This window comes from Polyodon spathula, chromosome 7 (genome assembly GCF_017654505.1).
Source record: "Polyodon spathula isolate WHYD16114869_AA chromosome 7, ASM1765450v1, whole genome shotgun sequence".
Classification (NCBI taxonomy): Eukaryota; Metazoa; Chordata; class Actinopteri; order Acipenseriformes; family Polyodontidae; genus Polyodon; species Polyodon spathula.
Window position 1 is genome coordinate 52519974 of NC_054540.1, and position 16474 is coordinate 52536447.

The window sequence follows — 16474 nt, forward strand, 5'->3', positions numbered from 1 at the left end:
CAAAGCTAAGCGGTAGCATGTTGTACATGCTGTTGGAAACGTGGCCGACAAGGAAAAAAGTTAGTCACATTTTTGTGTCACAAACCCAACAGTACTGAACCTTAACCTGGGTGGATAAGAAAATCATTCGTTCATTGAACAAACAAGTTTACTCCCCGTCGCAATCTCTTTCAGATTAATCTAGCCTTTATTCTTTACACTTAAAAACGTTCTTGGTACCGAGCAAACAGGAGGGAAGATCTCGCGTTGCTGGCCTGCAGCGATTTCGTTGCCGACTGATGTGATGGTTTAAGAAATTATGCAAATATTTCTCTGGCTTCCTGACTGAAAAGGGGTTTTTCTGCAGAGCCAAACAGTTGCTGCAGCTAAGAGAGTTTTCACTGGCAGGAGGAGGGGCTCAAATTGAACCAGATCAACCACAGCATACGCAATACAGCAACGAGCAGCTGCGTTTGCAAGAATATAAACTGCGTCGTGCACCCTTTAAGAGTGAAGTCGACAGAAATTTCAACTTTTTTTTTAAAGTTCCAAATTAATTTTTGCAAGGATCCGTATTGTTTGTATTTATTTTCCTGAAAGAAACATACAAAAACCAAACGAAACCATGGTGATCAAAGTTTATATAGCATCCTCTTCTGGGTCAACGTCGGTAAGAGAACATCTATATATGGGCAATTAATATAGCGAACCACTGTGTGGCAGTTAAAGAAACTTGAATATGAAAGATAAAAACCAGATAAGTTATTTTTCTGTTGTGTGTGTGTGTGTTTTTATGCATTTAACTTTTCAAGTTTAGTATTAAGAAAACATTTGGGTGACAAAAGTATTTTGCATTTATAAACTGCGTCCCCTTCCAGTCGATAATAATAGTTAACTTCTTGGAATGAAATCCTGAGCCTTTAAATGCAATTTCGGTATGCATCTAATTATTTATGTGTTTTGGACTAGTATTAGCACACTGCAATTAGAATAGTTTATTACAATATAAACACATATTTGCAGTATTCATTTTAAAAGTCTGATCCAATCTGGTAAAGCCACACATAGCCATGGACCTGTTTGTCTTCTGTTATTTGGTAGGGTTTTATTAACTGGAATTCAGTTCCATGGGCTGACTTTGTATGATACGTTTGCTTTGAATCTGTCCTCAGAATGGTTTGTTTTCTTTGGCTTGGAGGTATGGTGCACACAGTTGCTGATTATCCAGTTTTAATGTTTGGTTTTTTTAAAATCTGTTCTATGGAAAATAATTAACTCATGATTTAAAGTTTTGTTTACAGAGCCTTGTATGTAACGAATAACCTCAGCAGGACACCTTAATTTGGTTCACAAAGAAGATGGTAAAAACGAACTGTATGGAGTGACGCCTTGTTTGCATGCAAAGGGCTTCTGATTTAAGTTTTCATTACCCAGAGTTCATTCCAAACTAGAATTTTACTAGTGTAGTTATAAAAGATGAGCATGACCAAAACCACAGTCTGTGAATATGTATAGGCCTAACTATCAGACAGAACTATTTACCAGCTTGTGGTCTGTGCTCGGTGTAACTTTGGGCAATAAAAACATTATGCCATGTCAATAAAAACATTATGCCATGTCATTAAATATCTTTCCTTTTTATGCTAAAGAATTAATTCACCCCAGAAATCTTCAGGAACTTTCCATCCTACTCAGAGCTTTGATAGGGTAGAACAAGTACCCAGCAGAACAGAATGCAGTGTACAGTAGAACATTTCTATCTGGATTACAGAGTACAGTGTCCCTTTACTGTGTTTGCACAATATATTGAAGAACTAAATCGCAATAGAGAAGCATACAGCATTGAATTAAACAAAGAGAAAGGCTTTCAAATGCACTGAAATATTCAGTTCTTTCATTTTTTGGCATCAAAACTAAGCAAACGTTAGCAGCTGAGTTGTTGCATGTTTCTGCTTGTTGTTAGTGAGTTTGATTGTCTCTGGGGTATATACCAGAATATACTGATTTTGAGTTTGCTCTCTGCAGTGTGGTATCCAGACCTGTATAGAAGTGTGTAGACTACATACCAGGAAGTTCACAGCTTGTGTTTTGTTCCTGTCTGACAGCAGTATCAAAGGCAGCTTATTTCACTTACAAGTTTTGCATTGCCTTCTAGCATTGCTTTGCATTCAAAATCAAACCATTACCTTAATCAAAAACAGTTGCATACTAATTTAATTTAATTGACATTGTTAGTGGGTTTCATGAATAAAGGCTTTATATGAAAATAAAACCAGGTGTTCACTAAAAGTGCCTTTTATGTGCATGTTCAAGGGCTGATACTCCACACACAGACATAGTCAACCGCTTTTTAAAATGCAGGCCAACTCCACCCTTCGTGATAGAAAGCTGTTTTGAGTTTCATGTTTTTGTGTATAGCTTGCTCTTTGTTGTGCCTCATTTAAATAGGGCAAATGAAGAAGTTCCCGCTGAATCTGATTCCTGTTGTGACCACCTGAAAAAACCTTCAACCAAAACTCCTCTAGGAGTATCGGGTGCCATCTTGTAAGCGAGGTTATAAGACGGTTTAAGCTAATGAAACCCGCTGTGGTTGGTCTCCAGTCTCCAGAGAGAGCAAATGTTGCATGCCATTATGCCATTACAGAGTAACCAAGAGAGGCAGTGCCATTAAATTCAACTCGCTGGAAGTGGAGTACCTGCAGTATATTTGTAAAAGCTTTATTGTGTCTGTAGCAGGATAGTTTTTGAGGTACTCCATGTTTATTTTGTTCCAGTTTATAAAGACTAGAGCATTGATGGGGGGGGGGGGGGGGGGGGGGGGGGGGGTCCTCGTGGTATTTCCTGCTGTATTTTTGCTGGAAATTCCTAGAATTCCCCCCCCCCCCCCCACACACACACACACACACAGAAACAGAGAAACATTCCTTAGAATTGTCTTTCTGCATTATGCTGTTCTGTAAGAAAACACATGTGATTAAATCCTATGGAATTATTTTGCAAAGGTATTTAAAATATAATGGTAAACAAGCTTTCTGAAATTTTCTACAGCACTTTTGATTTTTTTTTTTTATTCAATACCCTCACAAGTGTGACATTATAACATTGTGAATAATATTGTCCTGCTGTGCATTCAAAATAAGGCAGGCTAACAGGAAACATGTAAGAATTCTAATATAATGCTGGTTAGTATGTTATGTTAAACTGTGGTTATTACAGTCATCATACATTTTAATTTGGTGCAGTTTTCAGAGTTAATTATTTACTTTGCCTCTATGCCTTCCGAGTTGTAAATATAGCACTGTGCAATGTAGTTAGACTTGAAATTTGCAGAAATGAAGTTAACACATCATAGTGTTACTTTGTGTGTTCGATCGCAGTGCAGATATATCTGGACCTGGATCATGCATTCTCTCATCCCCTGTAGAAATGAGAGGATGGGCTGTGAAATTATTCCATATGTCTCTGTTTTTTATTTGCTATCACTATATTGGTAAAACATGTTTTGTCACAGTACACTCTAATTTGAACAACCCAGGCTCTGGGTATATGGCTATAACTCCCATTTATCAACATGGAAATTAATATTGAAACTATACTGAAGTCAACTGCATTTAATTTGGGTCTGTTGGTAATAAAGTTGGGCTGATCCTTTGAATAAAGAATAGCGTTTGCCAGGACCACAAAGGGTCCAGCATGTGTGATGTATAAATAAATATAACTGAAGAATGTGGATATGACAGATTTTGAAGTGGAAAATCACTGGTCTTGTAGTGTGCACTCCACACTCTTTAAAAAGGCTTTGTTTCAAGGTTTATTGATTTGATATGATGGCTTGCAATGGGGTAAAGCTGCGGCAAGAGATTATAGATTGCAGACTAGATAAAACATTTCCGTTTCAGTGACCTTTTGTGATAAAACACAAACACATATCATTTGAACAGGCAATTGGCTAGTTGTCAAGAAGAGCAATGCATTTAGTCCTGGGTGTACTGGACTGAAAAATCAGCACACTCCAAGAGATCCTCTACAACCAACCCCCCCCCCCCCCCCCCGTGCGCTGTCCTCCATAACGCTTAGTTTCAAGGCATTCGTTTGGCTGACAAATTAGCAAAATCTGCTTGGCTGGTTCCCAGTGCTTAGTGAGGACATGGCTGGGGAGTGTTTCTGCTGTGCAGCTGGAAATGAGAAAGTCTTATCTGGGAGGGTTTAGTATAGTCAAGTGACTTGTTAACTCCAGGAGAGGTAGTAAATGTGTTTTGAAAGTAGGTACAAATTGTAGGCAATTAAAGGAGTGCCAAGGCTGGAGTCAACAGAGAAAATGAATGTTTGCAATTTAATTGCAGATTCCAAGTATGTATTCCAAGGTGGGTATGCTTTCGTTTTGAAAATATCACAGGAGTGCTAAAAAAGGTTTTGAATCAATTTTCTTCAAACTTACAACATCAGCAATATTATCACCTTCTTTTCTGTTGAAGATTTTTTGTTTGTATTTAAAAAGTAGGTATAAAACACATAGATGTTTGAATGACTTCTATAATTTCCTGTGTACTTCATTCTTATGTCTGACAGCAGGGTGTGCTGTTGGGTAGTGGGGGTGTTACAAACAGAGGGGTATGTCTGAGGCAGACTAAAGAGTCATAGTGTCATGGATTAAATCAAATTGACACCACGGTGGTGTGGGGGGGGGGGGGGTCTGTCTAAGCAAATCACACACCTTGGGAGCAACTCAATAATTGTTCACTGTTTACTGTAAACACATGCCATTAAATGGCTGTGGTCTATAATTTAAAACACAGAGTGGTGCTTTGAAAGGGTACTAGATAATATTATGGAAATTAACTGAAATTGAATGAAAAAGTACCTGTCTGCATTGGCTGTTTTCTGTGCTCTGCCTGTCATTGTCTTTGGCTTGTTTCGGAGTTATTAACTCTGCTTTGCTCTCTGTCCTTGCCTCTTGTAGCCATGTCTCAGGGGATAACTTCCAGGTCATGTTTCAGTTTCCTGTTCACGTTCTTGATGATTTTGGAGCTTGTTTCCAAACATGTAACCATTACTGCATTTCAATTAATGGTTCTTCAAAATCAAGTCTAATAGTTTACTGTTTGAGAAGTAATGTGATAAAAGAACATAGCAAATATGTCAATTAAGTGTTTTTTAAATTGTGTTTTGCCTTGACTGTTTTCAAATACGGCCCCATTAACTTGTGCTTTATTAGTCGTTCTTGCCATGACCATTTCATAAATGAACTTCCTGTGTAACAGGTATGAGGTCCTCATCAACTGTAAGAGTGAGCAACTGCAGAGTGAGGCTCAGTCCGGGTTCCCAATTCCTGTTGCACAACAAGTGTCTCTGTAGTGAGATAGCAGGTGACAGGATACATTTAAAACTAAACAATGTGCAGTGAAATTGAAGGTAGTGCGTACTAACTGTAAAGAGGAAATGGTGCCAACCCCACTACTTTCCTTTCCTACACAGACATGTGACATCTTGATTGCTCCCATGAAGTTTGTTCATGCTGAATTATACTTTGTTATTTTGGCGTTACAGCACCAACACTAGCTTCTCTCAACTGTATTTGTACCTACGTTGAACACAGTTTCTGTCTCCGTGGTTCTAACTCAGTTAGGCTCTTTTACAAGCCACTAAATCCATAACCTTGTTTGTGTGCTCTGAGACTCTGTCCCTTACAGAGTTCCAATCTCCCAGGCCTCTGCTCCATCACATTGTACCAGCAATAAAGTTGTAAAAAAATAAATAAATATTGAAAAAAGGCCATTTAATTGCATGTTCCTTGTGTGAACTGAAACACAGCTTTCGGTGCCAGAAATGTTTTTCCAAGTAAAAAAAAAAAAAAAGTGTTTAGTTAGCCCTGCCATTCTGGGACAGCTGCTGGTCAGAGCTAGCTGTGTAGATGCTGGGCTGTCGCTGTTTCTGTGGCCGGTGAACCGCCAGACAAAACGGCTAGCATACGGCTTTAGCCTCGGGTTGGCTCATTTCCCTAGCAAATTAGTTTAGCTTGGCACCAGTACAATGAACCCTCTGTAGTTGGCTTGCCTGTAAAATAATTGCCCTGCTAGTAGTCTTTAAATGGCTTGGAAGGGGCTACTAATGAGCAGCGGCAGACCTTAACGCTTGTGGTGCTGTGCTGGAAATAATCTGCCTGATTTTGCTTTTTTTGCAAGTAGGCCGATTTTTTTATAATTGTTTAAAACATAATAATTACTTTGGGGGTATAATTGTGCATATCAGTTAGACCCTAGCATTTTTTGGTTGTATCCAATCCTGCAGGTGAAACTTGGTATGGTCATTCTTTAGGCTCTGGAGATATTAGAATATATACAATGAAGAAGGGAAAGAGGGACGAGAGGGCAGAAATGGAAGAGCAAGTTTAGATCAAGTAGGGAGCGCTCTATACACAGATAGATATAAATCAACAGAATAGCCTAACAGATAAAGTACAGTAGTAGCATCTAAAACATAAAAAAAAAAATCAATTTGGTCTTACTAAAGCAGATCTCCTTAGTCAGGGCAAATGGTGTGCCTTGAAGGGCAGAACGGCCCTACCTTGTGTCAAGCTGATAATCCTTTAATAAGAAGTTTTTCTATACACGTGAATGTATGGGCAGCGGCATGGCAGGCGTGTCTTTTGTGTCCAGCCTCATTCACGGGAACCCACGGATTTTGCTGAGGATCTCGGAGAGTTGTATCCTGGGAATGGTGAGGCTCCTGAATTTCATACACTTGATTCCAGTGATCCTACCATATTTGGTTTGTATTCGCCTGGCTTCTGCTCCCCCTCCTGCATGCTGTGGGTCTGATCTGTGTTTTTGCTTGTCCTTATATGGCCTTGCTGTTACAGGAGAGAAACATCTGTATATATTGATGAACTGTTCCCTAGTGTGCGATGGATGGATTAATAGGACTTGAAACTTGTTTTAGGTGCAGTTTGGGGATGGTCTGGAGTATCTTTATCGTCTCTCTCTTTTATATACAGCTAGGAATTTTAAGATGAAAAAATCTTCAAAAAGTTGTATAAAACTTTTTGTGAAGCACTTTTGTACTAACAAAAGCAGAAACATGTTTATCTGTAAAATGGTTTTATCAAAACATCGACTGTAATTCTATATGTTTTTAAAAATTAAGATCACTCAATGTTAACAAAAAAGTACAACATTATTGTGTAGTCATAGTAAAAAAAAAAAGTGTGTTTCTATTTTATTTGGCTGGTAATTGATATTACTTCATTTTAAGGAAAAAAATCTATTTTATTTCTCATTATTTTACTCTGTTAAAACAAAGATGAGTTGCATTTTGTGTTTTTGTTTTTGAGATGTCTTTATAAGATGCAATAAAGTTATGTTTTTTGGTGTTCTAAATACCATTTAACACAGCTAAAATAGAACACCAAATTCAAGCCCTATTATTGCACCCCACCCCCCCAGTTTGTGTCCTGTGTTCATTTTTTTTTCTTACATCGGAACTGTTTAGTTTTTTTAGTTCATCTTGTGTTTAACCCAGTGCTCCCAAACCATTGTACAGCATGCCTGCTTTTAAGAACATTACACTGATTCGATTAATTTCTGGGCAAGTAGCCACTGTAACAGCATGAGTTTTGGAAAGTTTGGAAATCATCAGACAGTCAGAAGTTGCCTTGATAAAGGGGTTGGAGGTAGTGGAATGATTCCCTACATCTTGTATGTAGGGCATTTCTATTCTCTATGTAGGCAAATGGATAAAACGTGTATATAATGTGCTGTTTTGAAAAAAGCATGTCGTACCAAACATCTGAAATGACTTTCAGAAAGCATTGGTGTAACAGACCACTGGAAAGCAAAGCTTGCAAACTGTTAACTTTCTTTAACCTTGAATGCTAACAGTAAACTCCTTTCATTTCAGCATGTACTTACTCAGTTTGGAAGAGGTTTTTTTTTTTTTTAATCTAAAAGTTGCTCAATTACAGTTCATGTGTCTTGCTGTAGTAGTTTTATTGTGAAAGAGAATTCAGAATAATCTGAAAAGAAAGATTTACTTGCAACAGAGAAGTACATGTGAGTGAGGAATTAAAAAACCTTTGTTAATTGCAAAACTCTCATCTTCAAGATATTAATTAAACCCACTCGATTCCAGCTAAGATTATTGCTGGCTATTTATGGTATTAGTGTCGCTGAAGCAATACCATTGTTTTAAATTTGTATTCTCAAGATCAGATATGTGTCTATGGGTTGTCGAATTTCAAATGGCTCCAACTGCTATGCAATAAGAGTGTTTCTTTTTTTATTCTGACAGTTTTGCACGGTTATGTAACTGAACACAACCGTTATTTCTAAAGGGCGAGCCACTTTCATCCAGCAGTTTCTTTTGGAAAATGATTCTGAAAATGTAAGGCAATGAAGCAAAAAAACAAACAAACTGGCTCTTATAACAGCCAGGAGATTGCACCAGCAGCTGTAAACATTGTGCTGCAACCGAACGTGTTTATTGTGAAATCTCTGAACGCGTGACAACACAGGGCGGACCTACCAAATGTTGAATTAATTCCCTTTTAAATAAATCAAAAATCACATGAACCAATTAGCAGGAAACACAGCATGGACTGGAGCCTAAACGTGATATAATATAGGAGGTTCCTTAAAGGGGAAAAGTCCTATTTTCATTGAAACAGGATTTTTTCTTGCTATATCCTCCATAATTGAACTTTCAACATGTGAGATACAGTCTTCTTATTTGCAGAATTATATGAACACAATATTTTCTCTGATGTTGACCTAGGTTGCCATAAGCGTTCCTATGACTTGTTGGCACACAGTCCTCTTGCATATAGAAACGGTAATCTGATGTGATATTACACTGTGCCGTTGTGTTTTTTTTTTTAAATGTGTCCCTTTTTACAGTGTGTTTAAGACATATTCCCGTTTTGCACCACTAGGTCCTGTGCTGTGTTCGGTGTCTTGACTGACTGCTGTGCTGTGTTCCTTGTTTCAGATTAAGAAGCAGCAGCAGGATGTGATCGGGTTCATGGCAGTCAATAAGATTGAGTTTGAGGAGTGTGACATTGCAGCCAACGAGGACAACAGGAAATGGATGAGAGAGAACGTTCCGGAAAACTCCAGGCCTGCCACTGGAAACCCCCTGCCACCTCAGATCTTCAATGAGGAGCGGTACTGTGGGGTGAGGCATAGTTCCTGTCCAAAAAAACACTTAATAACAACGATGTATAACGCTAGCAGAGCTGGCTAGTGATGAGAGCTGTTTCGGTCATGGATTTTGTTCCATTAAGACTGGAAAGATATACAGAAATGTTTTATTGCTTTTCTAGCTGCCTGGAAAGATATACAGAAATGTTTTATTGCTTTTCTAGCTGCCTCCCACTCAATAACGACCTCAGAGGCTTTGAGTCCTGCCCTCAGTGCTGTTGAAAGCAAATTGAAACTGGAACCAGTGTACAGAGGGTCGTCAGAATCGCCTAATAATCATGTCTGAAAGGTTACCGAGAATGTTTTGGATTAGCCAAATGCAAATCCGAAAGGTGTGTAGGAGGCTAGGGGTATGATAAAAGTTTGGTGAAGGTTCAAAATCATGGCAGTTATTGTGCTTACCATGTAGAGTGTCGCTGACAGATAGGTGATAGACAGACACAAGCAGCACAGCCTATTTATCAATGAATGACCACAAAAGAAAAGCACTGTTTGGTCATTTAGTACCATGTGTGTCCTTTACAAGAGGTTGTCTGTCTGTCTGCAGTTTCCAACTGCTAACAGATATATTGTAACCAGCTTTAATGAAGTACAGTAGCCTGTAGTTACAGACTGTACGCCTAAACTACAGTATAATTGTTTTACAATTGCATGCATTGGTTAATCTGTAGTGTTTTGTCATGCATGAGGCTAGCCTCCCACGTGATGCTGCTGTTTATTCCATTCCAGTTTCTCTTCGCTGAGCTGTGATGGAGACTGTCTGGATGGCAGTTCATGTTTGATGGCTTAGCGCTTCTCTCTCTGTCTGTCTGTCTGTCTGTCTGTCTGTCTCTGTCTGTTGGTGGTCTGGAGGGGTTCACTGGATGTTGGTCATAACAAAAAAGTTCCTTATTTTTCTTTTCAGAATTACGAAGCGTTCTTCGATGCCAGGGAAGACAATAGTGTGTATGCGTTTTTAGGCTTGACGGCACCACCTGGGTCAAAGGTTGGTAATATTAGCTTTGCAATTAGTAAAAAAGCATCTCAAGTTTCTTTTCCCCATTTGTACCCAACTTACTCCAGATATGCTTACTATATAGCTTATTATCTTTAATGAGCTACCTGTCGGACAAGAGGAGTGGTAAACCAGAGTATTATCCATATCTTAGGAATAATAAACGAGAAAGTTGGGACATATATTGCTTATTAACCCCACACTCAGAACTCATTTTGTAAGCAAGTCATCCCAAGATGTACCCCAAATGTTTTCCTTTGACAGGATGACGACCAACTAGGAACTTAGTCCCTCACTCATTCACTTATATTTGTGTGAATTCAGAAATTATTTTTCAGCTGTCAGAGTTCAGCTTTAATTTAAAGAGGCAGGTTAATTGACACGCTCACACCTCCACAGGCTATTATTGCCAGCCTAACTGACGCCAATATGCAGAAACATTTCCTGCTCAGTCTGACGCCTAGTGCCCTTTCAGCTGCTGCCAGTGAGCAGTGTGGGCACAGAAATGCCATTGCGTGCTTGCTCATGATAAACTCCTCCACTGGAATCAAATCATATTTGAATGAATGCTGTCTTCGACACAAATGAGGGTCCACTACTAAAAAGAACAGCATGTACATAAACATCAATATAGTTTAATGTTCTGTAGTGTTTTAACATTCTTTGCAATGCCTTGTGGTTGAACAATGTGTTACCACAGTATAAACATTGTGTGTATACCCTTCAACAACAATGCAGTGGTTATGCACATAGGGGCAATGGTAGAATTGTACCCCAGTGGTAAGATTTTCATATTTGGACACAGCAATTAGCCAATGCATTACCATGGTACCATATTAACACAACTGGATTCTCAATGGGTGGCCTTAATGAATACAGGGGTGGCTTTAATATTGAAGATAACATTACATTGTTGTCAATAGGAGATGTTAAAATGTGTGCTTCATTATGAATGGTCATAGGTGGCCGAAAAGGGAGGTTTGGCTATACAAACTAAATCAATTGCTTTTAAGCAAGTAAAGCAAGCTTTAGCATGCTGCCTTTGACGTGTTTTGGTGTTCTCTCTCTCTACAATGGCCTTAGCAAGAGGTAGATGCTTCCTTAACCAATTCACTTTTCTAAACTGACCACTGTTTCACTTGCAGGAAGCTGAAGCTCAAGCCAAACAGCAGTAGTGAGCAATCACCCTTCATCAAACTACAGCGCCACTTCCTGACGACCTCCAGTACTGCAGTTATGCTTCTGATTTTAATGCATTGACATGTTTTGATATTGCACCATTTATTTATTTTTCTCTAAAAGAAGAGCCAAAAAATATTTTAAAAGGGGGGAAGAAATGTCATTAGCTTATTAATTCATTTTATTTTATTTTGTGTATAGAGAATACAGGCGTTTAGAGTGCGATATGAGAAATTATTAAAAAGGGAAATTTTGCACATGCCACCCAGAACATACATTCTGATTCAACATACATTCTCATTTTTGTATTTGTTTTCTTTGCTTTGCTGGAGAAATATGCACACATATTTCACTGTACTAACCATTACAACCGCTATGAAATATGCATATATAACTTCAATATGGGTGCAGACAGAGTTGGCGTTTGCATACAAATTTAGTAATTGATAAAAGCGTAGTGGGCTAATCAGCATACTGGAGAACCTTTAAGCACAGTACAATATATATTTTCTATTGTCAGCTGTTTTTTGTTAATGAAATGAGATTGCAGGAAGATTGTGACTTCACTTAATACACAGGCTTATAGCTCCTTGTTCAACTCCGCCATAGACGTGCCTTGTTTTCTACTAGAGAAAAAAGTTGTGTCTGCTTAATGATGGATGAATTGGAAAAATATAGGTGCATTTTAATGATCTAAATCACCCTTAAGCATTCATTACATGCATCATTTTATAATCATAAACAGTAGCCTGTCAGAAAATGTATAGAACTGCAATGCACTTAGCAGTGATGCTTTGCAAATATGATCCTGTGTGTTTCAGGGCTAGAATCCATACTTAACATTAACCCTATATAGTGACAGTGCCCTGTATTTAATATAGGTCTGTTTACCTGCCCTTCATATTCCTGTATGTGCTGCTCTGTGATAAAAGGTACCATGCAGCCCAGGTATAGAACCAGCTCTCAGAGTGATTGCTTATCTGCGGGGTCCAATTACATTCATGGCTTACTGTGGCTGAAAAGTCAAGTGGTTTGAATTATTACTCCAGATGACCTGGCTGTGACCCATTTTACTGCTTTAAAGACACAGGGAAGCACAATATTCACTGTTTTGCTGTTTAAGCCTGCTTATTTAGCACTAAAAGTGGTCTTGAAGGAACAGCTGCCTGTTTGTTCAGGTTATGTGACATGAAAATACACAGTGGCAAACATTTAGACAATTAAGTTTCAACAGCCGTTGTTTTACAGTTACATTTGTGAAAAGTACCTACTGCCCTAAAAAAAAAGTTTTGAAGTAAAATAAATGATGAACTTGTACATTACATGGTAGATTAAAACATTATTTGAATGATCCATTATTTAACAGTGCCAGCAATAATTATTCTAAATCATTCTAACAGATGATCTAGCCTGGGGTAAAGGACACATTTACACTCATTAATACACTTAGTGTCTGTTAAATCTGTCATGGTATTTATAAGGCACATTTCTGGGGTGTAGTACTTATAGCATACCACAGCAATAAGACAATGCAAAAGGATATATCGAATGACATCCAAACTAAAGGGATTTATCCGATTGATTGATACTCTAGCTGGTTCTCCTCTACAGATACAGGCTTGACTGTAGTAAAAGAACTACATAAAAAAAAATGTTTCATCCTAACGAGCCAGGTAATATAAACACATCTACATGTTAAATGAGTGACAACCTCTCTGGTGTAAAAGTGCAAAGTGTAAGAACAAACCAGGTGCTGTCCAGTGAATCAAATCAATGGTCTTAAAAGTAACAGTTGCTACAAATGGTGCAGGGTCCACTGCTTATTAAAAAAATGTTCCCTTTTGATGATGTGTATGTAATAAAATACCTTTTTTTCTCTCTGCAGATTGTTTAGTGTTTGTTGTATTAATTGCTCGCACAAGATCACAGGTTCGGGTTTGTTCTGATTGGGTTGCTCAGAAATATTTTCTCCCAAACAACTTTTGATACCGCACAAAGCAGCGTTCCCATGACGAGGGGGTCAGTTCACTCTCACGAGCATTGCTGTTGTGTTTAGGGTTAGTGCATTTTGAATGCAGCACTTCCTACTTTGATGTCAGCCAAGGCCTGTGCTAACAGCATGTACATTTCTACATTAAAATAGGGTGATCGTACAGAACAATATTTCACATTTATATAGATTCTGTATGTGGGGTTCTGAGTCAGGATGTCAAATGTAATGGGGTGTGTTGTGCCAAGAAAATGTGTGAACCCGTGTCCTATAGCACTTACTTTTTAAACGTGATAGAGGTCGTAGACACATGTCAAGCAGACAAGTGTTTTTGGTAATACCTGCATTGTAAAACTAAAGAACACACTTCCATTCACTGTGTCGCCTCTGTTTCTCACCCCACAGGGAAATCATTTACTGTGGTTTACCATGCTACAAGCATTGCGAAGAGTCAACGCATGGTGACAGTATGTCGAAGCTAAGATACACGGTTAATGCAAGAAATAGTACATTTTCATTGTATACTATTGGCAGCTGTACTGTGGCTGAATAAACTTAGAACTTTATTTTGAAGTACCTTCCCAGCAAGGTTGCTTGCATGCATTTAGCTTCTCAGATTTACTGTATTGAAAGAGTGGTGACAAAATCTTAACTAATTACAATATAGTGCAATTTGCCATGCATTCCAGTCCTAAACTCTTTCAGCCTTACTGTTTGCTGCAAAACTTTGCTAACCAGAGCCAAATTAAACATACCCTCTATTTACCACTGATCGCAATTATTTCTGCTAATGAAATTTTGTTTAATACTGAAGTAACTTAACAAAATAGATGGTGATTAAGTAGATTCATGAAAATGCACAGAGTCCTTTTCTTCAGTCAGTTGCCAGGTTTATTGAAATATGCAGGGAGTCTGGTCCCAGGTACAGGACAAACAAAATACTCATCATTACAATGTTTGCATGACATTAAATACCCTTCTGTATAGATGGTCCATCTCCCCTTTCTCTGACACTTAACCAATTGCAAAGGTAATTTATTGTGTGAGTGTGTATGTTGTTTGTCTAGTGTGACAACCTCTGAACTCAGTGCATTCTTCACACTCCTGGAGACAAAAGGTCCATACATCTGCCTTTTGTTATCTTCTTGGGACCCCCTTTGATCCAAGTGGCATTATCTCTTTCGATCTCTCTGAAGTCTTTAGAGCCTGTGCTAATTGTAGTCCACAGCATTGTTATCTCATTAGCTTGCAGTCATTGTTGGGCAGTTTGTAGACGCATCGTCTCTATCAATGGTTAGCAGTACATGCAATTTGAACCAAACAGTCTGCTATCTGCAATATTAGTCTCTTTTCAGAAAAGAACACCAGTATAGCTCTGCCAGTCCACATGCGTAGCATACTCCTAATCAATTCTCGATCCATGTTTTCCAACAAACACTGATCAGTAGCAACTAATAATATCAATGCAAAATTAGTAAATGACCCCTATTTTTTTAATTAATTTTTTGAGTAAATAACAGTTCATGTCTTGCTCAGTAGATGGCACTGTTTATTTAGATTCTGTTTCATTCCTCTCAAAAGAGCCAGACATAAATACTGAGCAGTACCTTTCCATTGTGGAGACTGACCGGCCGTTCTTCTAGATAAACACTGGGGCTAATGGAAGCTTTGTGATCCTTTATAGGCTGATAGGAAACAATGGGAGATTTCTTTCTCTGTTCATTCGTTTTTTAATATTACCAAACACTGCACACTGACATTTTTAATCCATCTTACTACACTCCTCCATACTATAGGCTTCTGTGCTTTATAGTCTGTTGTGTATGTTCCTCATACAGTGGCTTGCGAAAGTATTGACCCCCTTGGCATTTTTCCTATTTTGTTGCCTTACAACCTGGAATTAAAATGGATTTTTATTTGGATTTCATGTAATGGACAGACACAAAATAGTCCAAATTGGTGAAGTGAAATGAAAAAAATAACTTGTTTAAAAAAATTCTAAAAAATAAATAATGGAAAAGTGGTGCGTGCATATATATTCACCTGCTTTGCTATTAAGCCTCTAAATAAGATCTGGTGCAACCAATTACCTTCAGAAGTCACATAATTAGTTAAATAAAGTCCACCTGTGTGTAATCTAAGTGTCACATGATCTCAGTATATATACACCTGTTCTGAAAGGCCCCAGAGTCTGCAACACCACTAAACAAGGGGCACCACCAATTTGCCACCACATTGCTTAAAGAAAGAAATAAGCAAACACGTTTGGTGTTCGCCAAAAGTCATGTGGGAGACTCCCCAAACATATGGAAGAAGGTACTCTGGTCAGATGAGACTAAAATTGAGCTTTTTGGCCATCAAGGAAAACGTTATGTCTGGCACAAACCCAACACCTCTCATCACCCCGAGAACACCATCCCCACAGTGAAGCATGGTGGTGGCAGCATCATGCTGTGGGGATGTTTTTCATTGGCAGAGACTGGGAAACTGGTCAGAATTGAAGGAATGATGGATGGCACTAAATACAGGGAAATTCTTGAGGGAAACCTGTTTCAGTCTTCTAGAGATTTGAGACTGGGACGGACTTCCAGCAGGACAATGACCCTAAGCATACTGCTAAAGCAACACTCGAGTGGTTTAAGGGGAAACATTTAAATGTCTTGGAATGGCCTAGTCAAAGACCAGACCTCAATCCAATTGAGAATCTGTGGTATGACTTAAAGAATGCTGTACACCAGCGGAACCCATCCAACTTGAAGGAGCTGGAGTAGTTTTGCCTTGAAGAATGGACAAAAATCCCAGTGGCTAGATGTGCCAAGCTTATAGATACATACCCCAAGAGACTTGCAGCTGTAATTGCTGCAAAAGGTGGCTCTACAGAGTATTGACTTTGGGGGGGTGAATACTTACGCACGCTCAAATTTTCTGTTTTTCTGTCTTATTTCTTGTTTGTTTCACATTAAAAAATATTTTGCATCTTCAAAGTGGTAGGCGTGTTGTGTAAATCAAATGATATAAACCCCCAAAAAATCAATTTTAATTCCAGGTTGTAAGGCAACAAAATAGGAAAAATGCCAAGGGGGGGGGGTCAATACTTTCGCAAGCCACTGTAGGTATTATTAGCTGTAAGGTACAACC

The 16474-nt window shown here is 38.5% G+C and overlaps 1 protein-coding gene across 2 annotated transcripts; it reads left to right on the plus strand.

The window, feature by feature from the left end:
• Nucleotides 1–277: 277 nt before the first annotated feature.
• On the plus strand, nucleotides 278–13230 carry LOC121318771 (SH3 domain-binding glutamic acid-rich-like protein). 2 transcript variants are annotated; one of them, XM_041255807.1, is made up of 4 exons: nucleotides 278–649; nucleotides 8962–9147; nucleotides 10078–10158; nucleotides 11313–13230. In XM_041255807.1, exons 1-4 carry the CDS (start codon nucleotides 605–607, stop codon nucleotides 11340–11342), a joined length of 342 nt encoding a protein of 113 aa, XP_041111741.1. In that variant the 5' UTR covers nucleotides 278–604; the 3' UTR covers nucleotides 11343–13230. The 2 variants fall into 2 exon arrangements, with proteins under 2 accessions (XP_041111741.1, XP_041111742.1); XM_041255808.1 differs by lacking the exon at nucleotides 278–649 and adding an exon at nucleotides 4251–4343.
• Nucleotides 13231–16474: the final 3244 nt, after the last annotated feature.